The sequence below is a fragment of the Myotis daubentonii genome, chromosome 10 (genome assembly GCF_963259705.1).
Source record: "Myotis daubentonii chromosome 10, mMyoDau2.1, whole genome shotgun sequence".
NCBI classification, from domain to species: domain Eukaryota; kingdom Metazoa; phylum Chordata; class Mammalia; order Chiroptera; family Vespertilionidae; genus Myotis; species Myotis daubentonii.
The window spans coordinates 3,525,888-3,544,747 of NC_081849.1; the positions used below are offsets into that span (position 1 = coordinate 3,525,888).

The 18,860-nt window shown below is 51.9% G+C and overlaps 1 protein-coding gene across 4 annotated transcripts; it reads right to left on the minus strand.

The window, feature by feature from the left end:
* Nucleotides 1-721: 721 nt before the first annotated feature.
* On the minus strand, nt 722-16,579 carry NOM1 (nucleolar protein with MIF4G domain 1). 4 transcript variants are annotated; one of them, XM_059711346.1, is made up of 11 exons: nt 15,499-16,579; nt 13,418-13,542; nt 11,647-11,842; nt 7,505-7,828; nt 5,516-5,626; nt 4,657-4,821; nt 3,782-3,903; nt 3,061-3,193; nt 2,288-2,419; nt 1,903-2,012; nt 722-1,051 (listed from the first exon to the last, which is right to left on the minus strand). In XM_059711346.1, exons 1-11 carry the CDS (start codon nt 16,555-16,557, stop codon nt 877-879), a joined length of 2,652 nt encoding a protein of 883 aa, XP_059567329.1. In that variant the 5' UTR covers nt 16,558-16,579; the 3' UTR covers nt 722-876. The 4 variants fall into 4 exon arrangements, with proteins under 4 accessions (XP_059567329.1, XP_059567330.1, XP_059567328.1 ...); XM_059711347.1 differs by having other exon boundaries at nt 7,706-7,828; nt 13,418-13,545; XM_059711345.1 differs by having other exon boundaries at nt 13,418-13,545.
* Between the last annotated feature and the right edge of the window lie 2,281 nt (nt 16,580-18,860).

Here is an 18,860-nt window from a genome sequence, read left to right on the forward strand (position 1 = left end):
GTAGCCCTGTGGAAGGACAGCACACTGTAGGGTTTGTGGGTATGTATCCTATACAAAGTCATATTCTCAACACAAGTCTTGGTGACTTTTTGTAAGTGATGGTGACATTTAAAGCGAGCCTCCCTATTTAAGAGGAAAGCACATTCTAAGGGTGACTCTTCACAGTCAGTCTGCATATCAGCAAGCGGCCCCATGTCTCACTCTTCCCAGCCCCCAGCTCAGCAGGAGCCCCAGGAAGTTCAATGCTGTTTAGAAAAGTGCATCACGACCTGGAAATTGATGGGTGTAAGTGGCCAACACAGACAGGGAGTACGTGCTGCACCGAGTCATGGCTTCTGAGGTGTCACACGAACAACCCACTCACACTACATGGCACCGACATTTCCTCGGCTCACGGTAATCCCTCACTTTTCTGGAACACCTGCATTCCAAATGCTTAATTAATTAAATATTAGGTACCATATTTAACTGATGGCTTCTGAACTTTTAACTAATATGTTTAGAAAGATAAAAAAAACATGCCAATTTCTTTATAACTGCACCCTCTAGTGGCCCATCTTATCTATGAAAAAATAAGAACCACACAAGTCCCACTTTTACTCACCCTAGTCCTGTTACTCAGAGAACACTGTCCAGTGTGTCTGCCCATGCCTCCTACACACACACACACACACACACACACACACACACACACACACGGGTGCACAAGCCCTGAAAAAACTGGTTTACAACACACACAATATAACCTTGGATCAAAAATTATCTCAAAATATAATACTGTAAATACAACAGACCATATGATATGGCTCTCCCCAGCTTTTATAGCCAGCAGAGTAACAGGCCTTTGGGTTAAAAGGGCGCCTGGCAGACAGGTCCCTACATTCTCAGCGAAGGCCTTCCTTGCAAGGCCTTGGTGGCGAGCTCAGCTCGCTCCCGCAGCGCACTGGCCTCCTCGGCACTGCGGTGCGCCTGCACGCTCTTTAGCAAGAAGTGGCTGATGAAGAGCTTCAAACCTTCGCGCAGCACACCCAGCTTTGGGTTGTCGGACACCCTGGAAAGAAACCGTACAAACTGTCAGGCACGAGTTGTCTACCTAGCTCTCCATTCTAGAAGTCTTGGATGGGGAGACAGAAACTATTTCTTTTAAAAAGAGAACTCTCGCCCAGGCCTGTGTGGCTCAGTTGGTTGGAACGTCGGTCCCGTACACCAAAAGGTGGCAGGTTTGATTCCTGGTCAGGGCACATACCTAGGTTATGGGTTCGATCCCCAGTTGGGGCACATGTGGGAGGCAACTGATTGATGTTTCTCTCTCCCTCCCTGCCTCCTTTCCTCTCTAAAAAATAAAATAAAAAATTTGCAAGGGAGAATTTAACATACCCTATTTGCAAGAAATCATTACTAGTTTGCTATCAGGCAGGTTTCCTTTTCCCGAAATCTAATGTATAACATACTGTACTAGCTTAAAACTAAAACTGACTTAACCCTTTGAGTGCCAACCAATATTCTAGGAACTATGCTAAAATTGCCAAGGCATTTTTGCTGATTTTACAGCAGTTTAGGAAAAAAAATTATGAATCGCAAGTAAATGAAGTTACATATTCAAAAACTAAAGGAAACCTTTACTACATTTGTAAATCTGCACTTGGGTGCCATCTGTCAATAAAGAGCGAACTACTAGCATCTAATAGTTCACTGCAGCAGGAACTGAACTGCAGCAGGAGTGTGATAGCGCTCCCGGCACTTCTGGCGAAAGACAGGAGGAGCACGATCGCGCTCCCTGGCACACTAGAGGTTAAGTAGACACAGAGTACAACCACCTTGCTTTTACCAGTGAGGAGTGACCTGTAAGTGGGAACAGCGCCCTCTCTTTCCCACAATGTGTCAGCAAGGCTGGGACCATACCTTGCGAAAATGAAACAAAGGTCTTCAGCTTCTGTTCCCATCAACAGCACATGTAACACTTCTCGTAAAAAGTGGACTCTGGGTTTATCCAATTCACTGAACTCAATCACCTACCAGTCAGGATAGGAAGAAAAATAAAGTTACATTGATTTAGTCAACTTTTCCAATAATTTCTAAATAGAATAAAAAACAACCCCCCCTTAAATAAGGCTATGTCCAGCTTTATAAAATGATGGAAAGCCTACGCACTGCTGGTGGGGGGGTCCAGCAGGCACTTAATTTCTAGACTTGAGTGAGCAAAAGCACAAGCACAATTTTAAGGCACCAAATATAAACAACTGTCATCATTTTCATTGCTTTCAGTAGTTTCATCTATCTTACAAACCTTTAAAATGGAAAGTGGGAGTGATTTTGTCTTCAACAAGTGGGCCACCAGATAAACCAAATTGGAGAAGTTGGTGGCTGGTAAGTTCTCTAACTCTCGAAATTTGTCCCATATGCTGAACTGGAACGTCATCTAACGTAAGAACGGAAAAGAAGAAAAGTTTAAACGCAACAAGTTATTAGAACAAATGACTAAAAATACGATCTAGCCCTTGCCGGTTTGGCTCAGTGGATAGAGCATGGGCCTGTGGACTGAAGGGTCCTTGGTTCGATTCCGGTCAGGGCACATGCCCAGGTTGCAGGCTCTATCCCTAGTGGGGGGCATGCAGGAGGCAGCCGATCAATGATTCTCTCTCATCATTGATGTTTCTATCTCTCTCTTCCTTTCTCTTCCTCTCTGAAATCAATAAAAATATATTTAAAAATACAATCTAAAGATACTCTGCTTATTCACTCATTTGTAGTATCTTAAAAATCAAGACTCTGAGGACAACTCCACTGTCCTTTCTGATACACAGGTGACAGGAGACAGCCACACGCCCCTCAAGGCAGCAGGAATGTTGGAAAAGGACAGTTTGGTGTGGCACCAGAGGCACTCCGCCGGTTACTGGGCTGTGACAGTCCCTCACCTGTGCCCAGAAAGGTGACATGGCAGACACGGCTTCGGTTGTGGTCAGCTACTCTCCCCGGGACCTGACTAAGGTCCCACCTGAGGTGGGCCAGTCTGACAGAATGCTCAGAGGACAGCGGAGCGCTGGCCTTCTAACAAGTTACCTGGAACCTCCTCTCATAGTCGCAGAACTTGGCGGCCAGGAAGGCGTAGAAGGGGTTGTACGTTTTCTCCTGCAGACAGCAATCCATGAGAACGTGGACTATTTCCCTTTCCTGCTGGTCCTTAAGCCCAAGCCTACAAAACACAGACAGCAACGGGGAAATTTCAATTTGCCAAATCTGAACAGGTTTAAGGCAGAGACCTTTCCAGGGCCACACCTCTCTGGCAGTTTGGTTAAAAGGGAGTGGAGCAGGGGTGGGGGTAACAAGGCAGGAGCGACAGGCTGGGTCCTGTCCCCTGGCCTTAGTGTTTCTGGCCGTGGTGACCATGGAGTCGACACCGATTGGTGAGTCTTGTGCCAGCTACAAAGGCCTGTCACTGGTTCTGAGGGACAAGAAACAGGATGAGCACTGGACTGTGAGCCTCATCGTCAGGTTCCTGCCATCGTCCTGACTTCCCACAAAAGCACGCTTCCTTCCAGTGTAGGGCCGAGTTCAGACCACTGTCCAGCCCTGTACTATTTCCCTCTATTTCATTCTGAATTTGAAGCAAATAAGGAAAATTCCTATCACTCTCTTTAGGAGTACCTTGCACAGGCACTTTTTAAATCTTATTGCAACTAACTACAGAAACGATACCAGACCATTTTAAATTTAATCTGGAGATTTTAAGCAATTCATGACAATCAGCAGCCACTGGGCCATGCGTTCACACAATGCTTACTTCAGAAGCTTCTCAAATGCGTCCAAGAAATCCTCACTAGTCATAATTGTACAAAATATGTTTCTCCTGACGTCGGTGTTCATTCTCTGCTTCCGGGCGAGTTCCAGCATCTTGGCGCTAACCTGAAAAGGGGGACGATTGAGATGTGGGTCACTCAAGTTTTAATGAGATCTGTGACTCTGGTTAAGCTGCAGTCAGTAGAGTTAGGTTTTTAAAAAATAACGTGTCCGATTCTGTGGCTTGCCCTAAGCGTAACTGTGAACTGTAGGCACACATATGTAAATGCAACATCTTTATTCTTGGGTAACTCCCCAGGCGAGAACACACTGGACGTGGGAGATTGCCGTGGCAGAGGCCTGTCAGCCTGAGCAACAAGGAGATAAGACAGAGGTGAGTGGCCACAGCCAGAAGAGCCGCGGTGATGTGGGATCCTGGGACAGAAAAAGGGCTTCAGGGGGAAAAAAGAAACTAAAGAACATGTGGACTTCAGTGAGTACAAAGTACAAAGACGTGCACAGAACTTTGCCAATCTGAGCTCCGGGTTAGTGCCCAGCGGCCACATTTCCTGGGAGGCAATGTGTCTGTCTCAAGAGCCGGTCTGTTTGCAAGTATTCTGATGTTCTGTGCCCTCATCCAGCTTCTAACTCTTTCATGTAACGTGTTTTGGAACTTGAAACAAATCCCTTATAAAGTAACAACAGAAATTGAATTAAATCATATCACAAAATAGTACCAATTTCTACAAGGTCTGCAAATAAGCCCATGTCTGCCCATCTCAATACCATCCAACAAAGAGGAAGGTGGCCACTCGAGGGAGAGCCAGTGAGGCGCCGTGGGGACAGCGACACGCTGGTCGCGGTGAGCTCGGTGCGTACCGTGCCTGCCAGTGGCTTCTGCGGGGCCTTCTGCTGACTGCTGATCATGGGGGCCCCGCTCCAGGCTGACCCCACGATCCACCAGCGCCCCGTCTGCTCGGCATTCAGGACGCTGTCCCAGGACACGCGCAGCTGAGATTCTGTGCCCGAGCCGGCGCCACGCACCTGACGGGAGGAAAAGGAGCTGGTGAAACGCTTCAGATGGACCAGTCTGTCTGCCGACCCCCTCCCCCAGCCTCCTGTTTCTGACAATGGCATTTCTGCCGCGTGCACACTGTGATGAGTCACTGACAACTGGGACGTCACCATGTGGAATAATGCCAAGTGAGAGGCACTCTCCCAGGATCCGTGTCTGAGGTCTACGGGCCCATCCCCGCCGCCCGCTGTCACAGCAGAGCAAGAGGCTCAGGCCACAGGGAAGCTCCGTCTGGCTGGTGGTGGGAACACGACCTAGAGGGCCTGGGGTCTGCTGAGTCAGTGGTTCTGGATCTGACTAAAGAAAGGGCAGATTCGCCCTGACAGGGTCTCATGTAAACAATACCCAGGGAGCTTAAATTAAATAGACAAGCCCCCTCCTCCGTGCTGAAACGCCTCTGGTCCTGATGGCGCCCTCTTCTAAAGTCATCAGAAGGTTCTACTGTGATTTCGATGTGCAGGCGAGTCCAGCACTACAGGCTAAGTCTCGGGGATGCTTAACTCCCAGGGACTCCCTGCACATGGCCACTCACTGGGTCTCACCACACAAACTCCTGCTGACCAGGCCAGGCACCTGACTCACAGCTCCTACTACCTCCCAGACTTCCATGCTGGGCTCACGTCCACATGGAGGCTCAAACCAGTCACAATCAAAGTGACTTACCAAAGCCCTTTGCAATTTCCTCAGTTTCTCTACAGGCTCAGGGTCATAACCCGGAATTTTCCGCATGTCATTGTTCTTCAGTGCCAACATCGTCTCCAGCATAAACCGAATCTTAAGAAAAAGAGAAAACATCATTTCAAATTGTCTAAACAACTGACCTTTCAACTTGGGAATAAATAAACCAACTCTGCACGTGGCCATCACTGGAGATGGTCTCCGGCAGACCATCTCTACTGCAGCCTCTGCAGTATTTTAACAGAAATTAGATCCAGCACGGACCTCCGCTGGGCTGACCACTACCCACAGATCTCGCTCCCTCTCCTGCTCCGCTGCCTCCTCCTGTGCTCCTCCCCCCTGGCCCTGTGCTCCTCCTCCCTGGCCCTGTGCTCTGAGTCACTCCTCCTGTTGCCATTCCTTCCCTACTCATGGCCTTTTTATTTTTTCAACTTTTAAACTGAAAATGTTATACTTAGAGAAAAGTTGCTAGAATACTACAGACACTTCCCAGAAACCCTTTTCTGAGATTTCTCCAATGTTGACTTTTTAAAAAATAACATTTTTATCGATTTCAAAGGGAGAGGGAGAGATAGAAGCATCAATGATGAGAGAAAATCATTGATATGCTGCCTCCTGCACACCCCCTACTGGGGATGAAGCCTGCAACCTGGGCATGTGCCTTGACCAGGAATAGAACCATGACCTCCTGGCTCATGGGTCACCACTCAACCACTGAGCCATGCCAGTCGGGCAAATGTTGGCTTTCTTGGGTATAATTCATATACCATAAATTCATTTATTGAAAGTGTATGCTTAGTATATTCAGGATTGTGCAACTATCTCCACAATTTTAGAATTTTCATCACTCCTCCCCCCGAAAAGAATCTCAAAACACATTAACAGGCACACCCCAATTCCCCCAACCCTCAGCCCTAGGCAACCACGAGTGTACTTGCTATCTCTGCTGACTTCTGTGTTTTAAGTTTGACCTCTGGGCACTCAACGTGGGGGCAACTTCTTTTCCAGAACACTCCTGCTTGGCTCCTGTGACGTTCTTCCTGCTGCCTTCTCTCGACCATGCAGCCCCAACGTCTGACTGTCAGCTTTGCCACCACGGCCTCAGGACCTCCTCAGAGGGCTCAGACCACACCGCCTCCCAGCGAACCCAGGGACCGTCACTTTGGGATTTCAGAAACCAGCTAGTCTTCCCTTTTGAGCCTGTGTCCCCTCCTGTGTGTGCTGCTGTCCACTGAAGGCCCAAGCTGAGAACCTGGGCTGACTGACCCCCTCCACTCCTCGCTTCCCTCCCACCCACACCAGCCTGGTCAATCTTGACTCCCACCCCCACGTCCATACAGCTGAGCTGATCCTTGCCACTGCGGTCTCTGACCCCTGCAGGGCGTGTCCCTGCCTGACCACCTTCCTCTTGTACGTTGTAGCCAAAGTGACATCAGCGCGAACACTTCCCATGTTCTTTTCCCACTCAGAACCCTTCAGGTGCCTCCAGAATAAAAGCCAAAGTCCTTGCAATGCCTCTGCCCTGCTCCCCCATGGGCCCCACACGAACCGGGGCTTCTGTGCCCTCCCCTATCTTTGAATCTGCAGAATAGAAAATGAGGTAGGAACTATGCTCAGCCCCTTTTTCGACAAGGGGAAACTGAGGCTTGGAAGACTCAGGTCACACTGCTGTTAAGTGGCTGAGCCTAAACTCCAGGTGAGCTGACACCTGAGCCCCGAGCCCCGGGGCCTTTCTCAGTAAGCATTTTTTGAATGGATGAGTGTTAAATAAATTGATTATTAAACTCACAAAATACCTCAGTTCTTAGCAAAGAAACAAGGTTCGTTCACACATTGATAAAACCATCGAATCACAGGAGAAGATAACGGATTGCTAGGAAATGAAACGGATATTTACCCCAAACACTTATTTTTTAAGTGCTGGTCAGTTTCTGAGCATAGGCACTTAGGAAGCAGGTGAGTGACCCCTCGTACCCTGGTCTGGTCCTGGAACTTGCTGCCTGCCCCGCTGGCTTTGGCCTGGGTCTCTGTGATTAGTTCCTTAAGTGACAAAGCATCATCTTTTCTCAAGGAAAAGCCCACATTTCTCAGCATTAACAGGATCAGTTCGATATCTTTCTCTGTGAAAGTTCCAATAAGTTTTTTCAAAATGTCGAAGATGAGGAGAGATTGTACCACGTGGAAGTTATACAAATGTGCAATGATGGTGAATAGGTTGTCACACTCTTTGCCCTCGGTTCCCTTTTTATAGATGTCATCAAACTTCCTCACCACGGCCTCCAGAAAGTGAGCTCCAACCTGCACAAAGAAAACAGACCAGATGTCATCGCCAACACCTGACAATCGTGGCGGCAAGTTACTCTCGGGGATCCTTCTTTTGAAAAAGCTTAAATGTTTATGCTGAAAGAGTCAGTACTTGTAAAATTAATGCATAAGTATACACATGGTAGGATACACACTCCCACAGGCCATATGCTTTAACCCTTTGCAGTTGTTTGTCTGCTCTCAGCCACCACAGCAAGGAACCGTACGAATCTTAACTCTATTCATTCATGTATCAGTTCATAATTTCTCTGAAAGCTCTTAAGTGTCTAAGCGACCTTGTCACGAACCAAAACATTGCCCCGACAAATCGGAGATATCGAAACTCAATATAAACAAACGCGGTCGTTCCACACTCGCCATGCAAAACACCGTGGCGAGTCAGTTGCCTTTTGAGAGTGAAGAAATCGACAACCTTTGGAGATACTTCGCAGAATTTCAAATAAAGCTTTACAAATTATGTTTAACTGTAATTAGGCATTCTCGCTTGTTAAGATATTTCAAAATAATCCTCCAAAATGGCAAAAAGAAAGTTACCGAAAGAAGTGTACTGCGAATCTGAAAGTAACGACGAAGAGTTTTATTTTGGCACCTTGAATACTGACTCTGACGTAGAAAGTGATAACGTTTGTAGTGATTCTACTAGTAGTGACGTAGTTCCAAAAAAGAATTAATAAATCTTGTTTATCCTTCATAATCTTGCATGTTATGTATCACTGCTCTTTCAATGGAAATTAATTCCGACCAGGACGACACCCATGTCCAAATTTAATACGCCCGCAAAGGGTTAAAACCCAGTCTGAGTGCGCAGTATTGATACGCCACACGGATGGGTGAGCGAAGCACAGACAATCCGTCACAGCACTCGAACCGCCCCTGTAGGTACACCCCCTCGCTTCTAAATCCAGGTGGACTGCTTCAGCCAGCAGCCATCTGGTTCCTTGGAAAAGTAGCACAACACGTCCCTGTCCGCAATGCTGCACATATAACAGCACTCATTCTGAAGCGCAGGCTGAGCCTGGAGGAGGAGGTGGAAGCAGGAAACCCTGGGGGAGGGGTGCAGGTTAGTGGGGCTGGTTAAATTGTGGGTGCAAGTGAATTCAACTAGACAGGTTAGAGTCAATATACACATGTCATTGCCAAGGTGCAAAAACTAAACGTTAGAAGACTCCAGAGAAAAGCACTGATGGGCAGGAGGGAAGGATGACTGCACAGAGATGAGCGCCAATGGGCTGGGGATATTCTTCAGTTTATAAATAACTTTAGCCCTAGCCGGTTTGGCTCAGTGGATAGAGCGCTGGCCTGCGGACTGAAGGGTCCCAGATTTAATTCCAGTTAAGGGCACATGCCTCGGTTACAGGCTTAATCCCCACTAGGGGGTGTGCAGGAGGCAGCCAATCAATGATCTTCTCTCATCATTGATGTTTCTATCTCTCTCTCCCCCTCTTCCTTCCTCTCTGAAATCAATGAAAATATTTTTAATAAATAATTTTAACCTGTCAACTCCCCACTCAAGCTCCATCACTAAAGATCAATTTGAGGAGCATACTATGACTACTACATTATGTTCAAATATAACTTAAAAGTGAGAAATTAGAATTCTGAAGACATCAAGAAAAAAACAACTTTGCACATGGTCATCACTGGAAATGGTCTCAGGCAGACCATCTCTACTGCAGCCTCTGCAGTATTTTACATAAATTAGATCTGGCACTGACCTCCACTGGGTGCTGGGTCTAATTTATGTTATGCATTACATACATTCAAATTGAATGTTTTCAACACAGGAATGGATTTAATTATATCAAATTTTCAACTTATTTGATGTCTTCAAAATAAAATATAACTTAGTGTAGCATTTAAAAATAGCAATACTGTTCATGTTACTGAAGTTATTTAAGCACATACATGAATTCCAATAGGATTTTAACACAAATCTGATGTTTTATTTTTAAGTGGCTCAAGAGCAATTCAGTGGTGACTCATGCCACGGGCTTCGTGACCCACTCTGGACTCCATGCGGACCTTCCTGGTCCCATAGAACTGCAGTTTAATGGGCGTGGCATCTGGAGAGCTCATCGCTCTGGCACAGGTTTCAGGGGACACCATTGGCTGAAGCACCATAATGGCTTCCCTGGAACAAGTCTCTCTGGTGTCCCTCATGCTATGAGTGAAGGTTGAGAAGTGGACCAATAACCTCATGTTTTCATGTCCAGTGGTCAGGGTCTATGGCTTTTATGACTCAGTGAAGTTCTGTCTCAGGAAAAACCATTTGGTTTGTGGAGGATCCTGGTCAGACACAGGAGGGGTGGGGGTTGGGGGGTGAGGTGGCGAAGAAAGTCCTGGAACAGGGCCAAGTCGTGGCAACACAGGGCAGGAGGTAGGTGCCCGGGCCCGTCACACTCTGCAGGGAGGAGGGGGACTCGCCGTGGTGAGGATGAGTCGCTCTCAGAAACAAAACCCTGACTTCAGAAGGCCGACTCCCTAAGCAACTGGTGCACATGAAGCCTGAGCTTGTCCTCTGCCCGCATCCCTGGTGCCCACACACCCTGCACGTGCCACCTTGCCGGTAGAAGTTTACCGAGGACCCTCGCTACTGGTAAAACTCGCTAGACCAACTGTAGAGGCAGAAACAGGGGCAGGAACCGAGTTCTGGCCGCGGGTAGCGCCTGCCCCACACTGCTGTCACTGTGGGACCCTAACACCACAAAGGAGACTCACTGCGGCGAGTCTGTGTGTGGTACCGTAAGAGCCCCCCTCTGTAAACCCCAGTGATTCCCCAGACTGGGACTGAGAGAGCAAAGACCAGCACATGAAATGGCTGTAGGACCAGGGCTGTGAGCGACAGCTGGCCCTGGAGCCAAAGCATGTCCCTGCCCTGCCCCAGCTCATGGGCTGGGACATCACACAGCTCCTCTGGCTTTGCTGAACTTGCAAAGTGGGGTCCAATCAACATCTGCCCTAAGTATCCCGCTGGGAGACCACAGGGACCCTGCAGCGAGGACATGGAGCCTGGATCACGCTGGGCCTCCTGCAGCGGTGCTTTGCGGCCAGGCCTGTTCTTGGGATGGGGCTATCAGAAGGTAAAGAAACCAAACCCACCGTTAAGACTGTCCCACACAAAGACCCAAAGGCATCCCCAAGTTCTTCCACCCGCTAAGCAAGCATCATGGCCGACTCGCCACCCATTCGCCTCCCCTTGTCTGCACTCTGGAAGTAGACCCCTTCCTTCAACAACCCTGGGATTGGCCACATGGAGGGAATGGGGTGCTGACTTGGAGGGTGATGAAGGGGTGGGGACAAGGACACTCAGCAGCACCGATGAGGCACCAGAGTGGTGCAGCACCCCCAAGAAAAAGCTGCCGCAGCCCCGCCTCAGATGAGCATGGGCACCGAGGTCTGGGCCTGCCTGCTGGCTCCAAGCCTAGGCTTGTCACTGTCTCCTCACGGGGTCCAGCTTTACCTGACATCTGGTGGCCTTCTTACTTATGAAAAAAAAAGAAAAAAAGATCTTCCAACCAGTACAAACACCTCAGAGGTAAGATCACACCCCCACTGCCTTCTGAACTCCTGAAATGAGTCAGTGTTCCAGGGGAAACACGAGGAAAATGAAGGCAAGTCTGAGACGTAGAGGAAGATAAACTAATAAATAACAAACACTTGTTAGGATGAACCCCGCACAAAGGCAACCGCTGACCAAGATCCAGTATTTACTGGATGTGGTTTAGAATATGACACACACCAGACTGTGCTGGCCGCTAAAGCAAGCACCGCTGAGACCCACTGCAGCCTACCTCGATGCCCACTGTGCGGTGCAGGATGCTGACCAGGAGGACGTGCTCCATCACCAGCCTGCCCGGCATGGCCGTGCCCGGAGCACAGGCACTCATGAGGATGCCCGTCAGGGTGTCGTTCATGTCCTTCCTGCTGTGGGCCATGTACAGCTCCTCCAGCTGCCCACTGATGGAGGCCATGTTCGGCTCACTCAACCTGCAGACAGTTATAAAGACAGAGCTGCAGTGACGTTTCAAATTAAATTACTTTTTAGGGCAGTTAAAAAAACCAACAGAAAAAGCTATCAATACCACCAATGCCCACGTCCTAGTTCATGGACACGTTGCCTCACGAACAATGCTTACCCTGCCCCAATAGCCCCGCATATACGAGGAGGACACAGTCCTCTGGAACCCTGCAAAACCGTGACTGTGGTTTTTCCTTTCCGGCTGAAATGCAGCCACAGTGAAGGACACACAGGACTGCCCCTAAGACCGATGCCCCACTTGCACGCTAACCTTACGTCCCCAGTGGAGGACACACTGGGCCCCTGTAAGACCAGACGGTGCTGAGGATGCTGCACGGGAACCCTGCCCAAGGTCCCCAGGGAGCCATCCTTGCACAGCAGTATGTGCTGTTGGGAAAAATTCCCACATGCCATTTTCCTGCCGATATGAAAATCTCGGGCTCCTAAACATGAGGAAAGGCTGCCCTGTTTCCTGGGTGGAGAAGGAAGGAATCATGTGCACACGGAAGCTACGCACTGCACCTGTGCTCACCATGTTCTGCCCTGGCTGGTGTGTCTAAGTAGTTATAGCGTTCGCTGGCCCATGCACTGAAGAGTTGTGAGTTCAATTCCCAGTCAAGGGCATGTAACTGAGTTGCAGGTTCAATCCCAGCCCTGGTTGGGGCACGTACAGAAGGCAACCAATCAATGTGTCTCTCTCACATCGATGCCCCCCCCCCTTCACTCTCTCTAAAAATAAATGGAAAAAATATCCTTGGGTGAGGATTAACAACAAAAAGCAAAATTTCAGGATGCACCATGGAAAGTGTTTTGTTTTCATCAAAAAGAAAGATTTTAAAAAGCAATAGGGGGCGGGGGGGGGCGATAGCGGTAGCAGGAGAGCCATGGGCACTAGCTCTGGGTGGCACTGCAGAGCTGTGCGCGCGCGCGCGCGCGCACACACACACACACACACACACACACACACACACACACGGAGTGAGCCTGGGGTGGAGGACCACGCTCCTGACTGGAGGGCCACCTTGGACCATGTACTGGCTCTGCAGGGAAGAGGGCCAATCCTGCTGCCCCCGCTCCAGGACGTCTCAGAATAACCAAGTGGGCACCTGCATTGCTTTTAAACTCTGACAGGTTCAATGTACCAAAGAGAAAAGGTGAGGATTAAAAAAAAGAAAAAGAAATAAGCCAATCAGTGGCCACAGTCCTGCCCCCTCACTGTGTTTTAATTCCTGGGATAGTTTCTGTATATTTATTTATTTATTTATTTTTAAAATACATTTTTTACTGATTTCAGAGAGGAAGGGAGAGGGAGAGACAGATAGAAACATCAATGATGGGAGAGAATCACTGTTAGCTGCCTCCTGCACACCCAACCCTGGGGAATGAGCCCACAACCCAGGCACGTGCCCTGGCTGGGAATCGAATTGTGACCTCCTGGTTCATAGGTCGAAGCTCAACCACTGAGCCATGCTGGCCAGGCTAGCTGTATTTTTAGAAAACAGACAATCTCTTTCAGTGACAACGTAACAGTGTTTCAGGGTTACCTGTTAATTAGGCCTTGGACATGCTTCTTCAGCCGTTCTCTCTCTTCCCTTTTCCCGGCAGCCACTGTCTCCTCCACTCGCAGCACATGAGGGGGGAGATACTTTCCCGCATTTTCACAAAGACTCTGCTAGAAAGGACAGAAGTAAGTTACAAAAATGTACAGAGCAAACCCCCTTCGCTGTGCTCATAGAACTGGCAGAGCTGTGACCACTGACAGCTGCTTACTAACCATCAGCACCCGCGGCGCGCCCCTCAGCACCTGTGGGCTCACCGTGGGCGCTGATGTCATGCATCCCCCATTCATTCTTTTCCATCTGCAGTGCGAACTGGCCGTGTCCCTCTGATCTGCGGACAGGCCCTGCATTCTACACTTGGCCCAGGTTTACCTTCTGGGGACAGAACACACAAACACCAAATGTACCACCAGTTTTGTAGGGAAAGTGTTCTCAAATAATTCCAAACTGCCCTGGCCAGGTGGCTCAGTTGGGTAGTGTTGTCCCATACGTCAAAAGGTTGCAGGTTTGATCCCCAGCCAGGGTGCATGCATTGATGTTTCCCTATCACATCAATGTTTCTTTCTCTCTCTCTCCCTTCCCTTCTCTAAAAATCAGTAAAAAAATGGTAATTTCCAACTTGTTGAAAACTAGTACCTAAATTTACATGCTAAAATCAAAACCAACCCACTGCTCACTAGCTCCTAGCGTATCAACTGCAAGGATTACAAATTGTGACCACTGGCCAATACTCCCTGGGCACCGGAGGGACAAACCTTTAGGAAACATCTATAATCACGGCCCTCGGCGTTAGTGACTTAAGCCTATTGGCGAAAGCACTGATGTACATGGAAACGGTTACACTTGAGAAACCCTTAGTTCACACTGTGCGCCAATGACCTCAACGGCCTGGGGAAGAAAACCAAGACTAGTGAGAAATAACGTTCTAAGAGGAACTACAGCACTCGGGCCTGCTCAAAAAGCACTGGGTGCCAGGTACCAGGGAGAGAAGGGAAGGCAGCGCGTTGCCGAAGACGGAGTCAGATAAACACCAGTGAGAAAGTGAGGAGCAGCCTTGCCAGCAGAAGTAATCTATGTGGAGGGAGACGATACAATACAGCGGCCCCTTTTGGCAGGGGATCCGTTCCGCACCCCGCGGATGCCTGAAGCTGCAGGCAGTACTAACCTTTACCCTCCAAGGAAGCACTTGGTGCTTCTTTCTGGCACATCCAAACCGCCAGCGTCCCCATGCACACACTTTGGGGCCATTAAGTAAGGGCTTTTGAACACAAGCGATGCAATGCTATGACACCTGATCTGAAAACTCGGATCCTGCGGCTACTCAGCGACTCAAAGGCGGGTAGCACAGAGTGTGGGTGATTCCTGGATGGAGCACAGCATGAGATCCCATCACCCTTCTCCGAACATCTAAACCTAAAACTTACGAACGGCCCGGTGGGCACGCTTCAGTGGTTGACCATCGACCTGTGAACCAGTAGGTCACGGTTCCATTCCTGGTCAGGCACGTGTCCGGTTTGCATGCAGGAGGCAGCCGATCAATGATTCTCCCTCATCACTGATGTTTCTACCTCTCTCCCTCTCCATTCCTCTCTGAAGTCATTACAAATATATTTTAAAAGTCCACTTATGAAATGTTTCTTTGTGTAACTTTTCATTTAATTATCTTTGGACCCTGGTTCACAGCAGGTGACGATCCACACAAAGTCAAACTGTGGATAAGGGCCACGCGGTGAGAAGGCGGCGAGACTGCCACCGGCTGCCTGCACGGTGCCTGCGGGTGGTGAACCGCACCTCCGGGGTCAGGCTGCTGACGGGAGTGCTGGCGCCTCAGACGCCCCCGAGCCGCCGGAGGGAAAGGCAGGCGAGGGCGGGGGTCAGGAGCGGAGCGAGGGCCGGGGCCCAGCCAGGCGGGGAGGCCTCCGGGCGCCCCTCTCCCCAGCGCGTCACTGTGGGAACTCACACGAAAAGCAGGCAGAGCCGGCCCACCCTCCCGGGCCAAACACGCCGCCTGTGCCCGAGCCCCGCGCTCCGCCCTCGTCGCCGAGCAGGGACTGGTCACTCGATACCTGAACGGCTGCGTCCACATCCTCCCGGGAGTTCTCACTCGTTTCTTCGTCTTCCGCAAACCGGACTCTCCTTCCGCCCGCTTTCTCCTTCGCTCTCCTCCCTGCCGCTGCTTTCTGCGGCTCTTCCGCCGGCGCGTCCTCCTCCTCCTCCCGCTCCCCGCCCCCGGCCCCGGCCTCAGTCCCCGCGTCGCCTCCATCCTCCGAGTCACTCCCCGCGTCGCCGCCATCCTCCGAGTCACTCCCCGCGTCGCCGCCATCCTCGGCCTCACTCCCCGCGTCGCCGCCATCCTCCGAGTCACTCCCCGCGTCGCCGCCATCCTCGGCCTCACTCCCCGCGTCGCCGCCATCCTCCGAGTCACTCCCCGCGTCGCCGTGGCGCGCCGTCGGTCCGTCGTCCTCGCTGCCGCTGTCGCACAGGCCGCGCCCCTCCGCCGCCCCCAGGGCTCCCAGGATGTAGTCGAGCCCGTCGCGGGCGAAGCTGGGCGGCACCGAGCCGGCGTCCCCCTTCCTCCGGCGCCGGTGCAGGCCCAGGCAGCGCTCCAGCTTGCGGATCTCTCGGTCCTCCTCCTCGTTGGCCGCCAGAAGCGCCCGTCTCCGGGCGGCGGCGGCAGCGGCGGAGGGCCGGGTGCTGCCGACGGCGGCCCTGGTCGGGGCCGGGGGAGGCGGCGGGGCCGGAGGCGGCGGGGCCGGAGGCGGTGGCCGTGGGGCCCGCCCCTCGGTGCCCTTCGCCCGGGGCGCGCTCCCCTCCCCGGCCCCGCCGCCCGGGGCTGCGGTCCTCTGGAGCCGGCGCGCCTTCCTCAGCTGTCGCTTCTCCTTCCTCAGCTCCCGGCGGCTCTTCCTCCCGCCGGGACGCGCGCGCCGCTCCGCCCGGGGCCCCTCGCGGCCGCCGGAGGGCCGGCCCTCGCCGCTCGCCTGCACGAACTCCTCCACCGCGAGCTTCAGCCGCTTCAGGGGCCCCGCCCCGCCGCCGGGCCCGCGCCCTTCAACGCGCTTCCCGCGGCCCACGCGCCGCCGGCGGCCGCCCCGGCCAGACGCTCCCGCGTCGGTGGACGCCGCCATCTTCCGGACGCACGGGTGCTGACTTCCGGGAGGGAAGGGACTTCCGGGCGGAAAGCGGCGCGCGGCGCGGGGCGGGGCGGGCGGGCGGCGTCCCCTGGCGGCGGGAGGGCGGCAGCGCAGGGAACCGCGCAGCCAACGCGTCCCAGTCTCAGAACGGATTGTAAACCGAGGAGCGGGGTGCAGGACGCGGCCTCACTTCCCACGCGAAAGCCCCGCAGATCGTGGTGGAGGCTCCGCACGCCCTGGCTCGGAGGGGCCGTGCTGGTCGCAGGGCGGGAGTCTTCCCCGGGCGCTTTACCGGGTGAGAGCATGCCCTAGGGAACTGGCCTGTTGCTCCTCCTTGTACTGATGGGGATCTTCGTGCTCAGCTTGTGTTCTGAGACGTTTCCACTCACGCCCGGCCTCCCTGTCTCTGAGTGCCGTGTGGTGCTTCTCCTGGGGGTGCTCCACCATTCACTCCTCTGCGGAGAGACATGCACGAGACATGCACCGGTGAACCAGCGTCCCCAGGCCGTGCCTGTGGGAGCAGTGACCGTGACCTTATTCGGGAAAGGGCCTGTGCAGATGTAATCAAGCTCAAAGGAGGGCTTGGATTAGGGGCCCTAACTGCAGTAGAGTGTTCCTATAAGAGGGAAAACGACTCACTCCCAGGCAGAAGGCCATGCGATGGGGAGAGCGTGGGGTGTGTGTGTGTGTGTGTGTGTGTCAGTTTCCAAGCCAAGGAACCGAGGATAGCTGGCCACACCAGCAGCTGGGAGAGACCGGGGCTGATTTTCTCTTGCAGCCCCAGGAGGAGCCCACCCTGCCCGCACCGTGATTTCTGGGGATGAGTATTTGGAGCCCTGTAGGCTGGACGAGCTTCAGTGTGGAGAGCTCTGGTCGCTGCCCACCTGCCTGGACCACAGTCTCCTAAGCTCCTGGAGAGAAGCGCCACGGGGGAAGGAACTCCCAGCCCGCAGTCTGTGGGCTTGGAGCAGGAGGGGGGTGGGGGTGCCTGGGGCACTGGCCTGCCCCTGCATCCTTGGCACCTCCCATCTCATGCCGACTGGTGGGGCCAGGGCTGATTTCTGCCCAGAGGGCCTGGGGACCAGTATGCAGGGCTGTGCAAGGGAGAGGCAAGAAAAACCTTGACAAAGCTCATCTTCCGCCCTAGCTGGTGCTCAGTGGTTAGAGCATTGGCCTGGGGACTGGAAGATCTCGGGTTCAATTCTGGTCAAGGGTACGTACCTCTGTTGCAAGCTCGATCCCTAGCCCCATTGGGGCGCGTGCCAGAGGCAACCAAACAATGTGTCTCTTGCACATCTATGTTTCTCTGTCTCTCCCCCTCCCCAAAGAATCCATTGATTCTTTCTAAAAATCAATGCAAAAAATATCCTTAGGTGAGGATGAACAACAACAACAAAAGCTCATCTCCATCTGTGCCCACTCCTCTAGTGCTGCATACACTCAGCACCCTCGCCGCCCCCACCCTGTCTCTGCAGGGTCTGCCTCCTGTCGTTACACCCTGGAGCCCATGCCTCTCTCTCATTCAATGATTTCTCTGGTGCTAATCGGGAAGAGGGAGTCAGTCACCCTTTCTGCCACACCATTTGACAGAAACCAAATGAATTAAGCCCATTTTTTCCCACAGAGTGCTTAGAAGGGGTCTGGTACACAGTAGCTGCTCAGTAAATGAATGTCAGCGCCCTCCCCAGGCCCCCTCTCCAGGCATTCGGGGCAGTTGGTGGACAGGAAGTTCTGCTTCTCTGGTCCTGGTGAAAGGGCTGGTTGCAAACATGAAACAGTCCATTCATGACACAGGGGCTGACAGGTGTGCAACAAGGCAGGTGGCAGGGCCAGAGTGCTGGTGTACATGCATGTGTGCATGAGTCTGTGTGTGTGTGTGTGTGTGTGTGTGTGTGTGTGTGTGTGTGTTCCTACCTGTGTCTGTGCATGCAAGAGATGGCTGGAGAGGTGGGCAGGGCCAGGGGTGAAAGGTCTGCTGACTCTCACTAGATTTTGTGTTTATTCTGGGAGCACTGGGAACCTCAGTGTTTTAAGTGGACAAGTGGGTAAGAGTGTGGAGGGCAGCAGCCTAAATGGATCTGCATTTGGAAAAGATCGCCCTGCTGCGTGCAGGACTGACCCAGGTGGGTCAGAATGATGGACAGACACTTGTTCCCCAGCCTGGAAAAAACTGTTGGTTGGGGCTTTGACTACTGGCTCTTTATTTTATTTTATTTTTTAAATTTAATTTTGTTTTATTTCTTAAAGTATTACAAAGAGTATTACATATGTCTCCTCCCCCTACCCCCACCCCCCAA

Bases quoted from the DNA above. Each gene is read 5' to 3' on its own strand.
- NOM1 (XM_059711345.1), bottom strand. From the start codon at position 16,557: ATGGCGGCGTCCACCGACGCGGGAGCGTCTGGCCGGGGCGGCCGCCGG. The intron at 2,420-3,060 runs GTAACTTGTTAG...TTCTTACGTTAG, and splicing joins ACTATGAGAGGAGGTTCCAG to ATGACGTTCCAGTTCAGCAT. The intron at 1,052-1,902 runs GTATGGTCCCAG...GTTTCTTTCCAG, and splicing joins CTTTGTTTCATTTTCGCAAG to GGTGTCCGACAACCCAAAGC.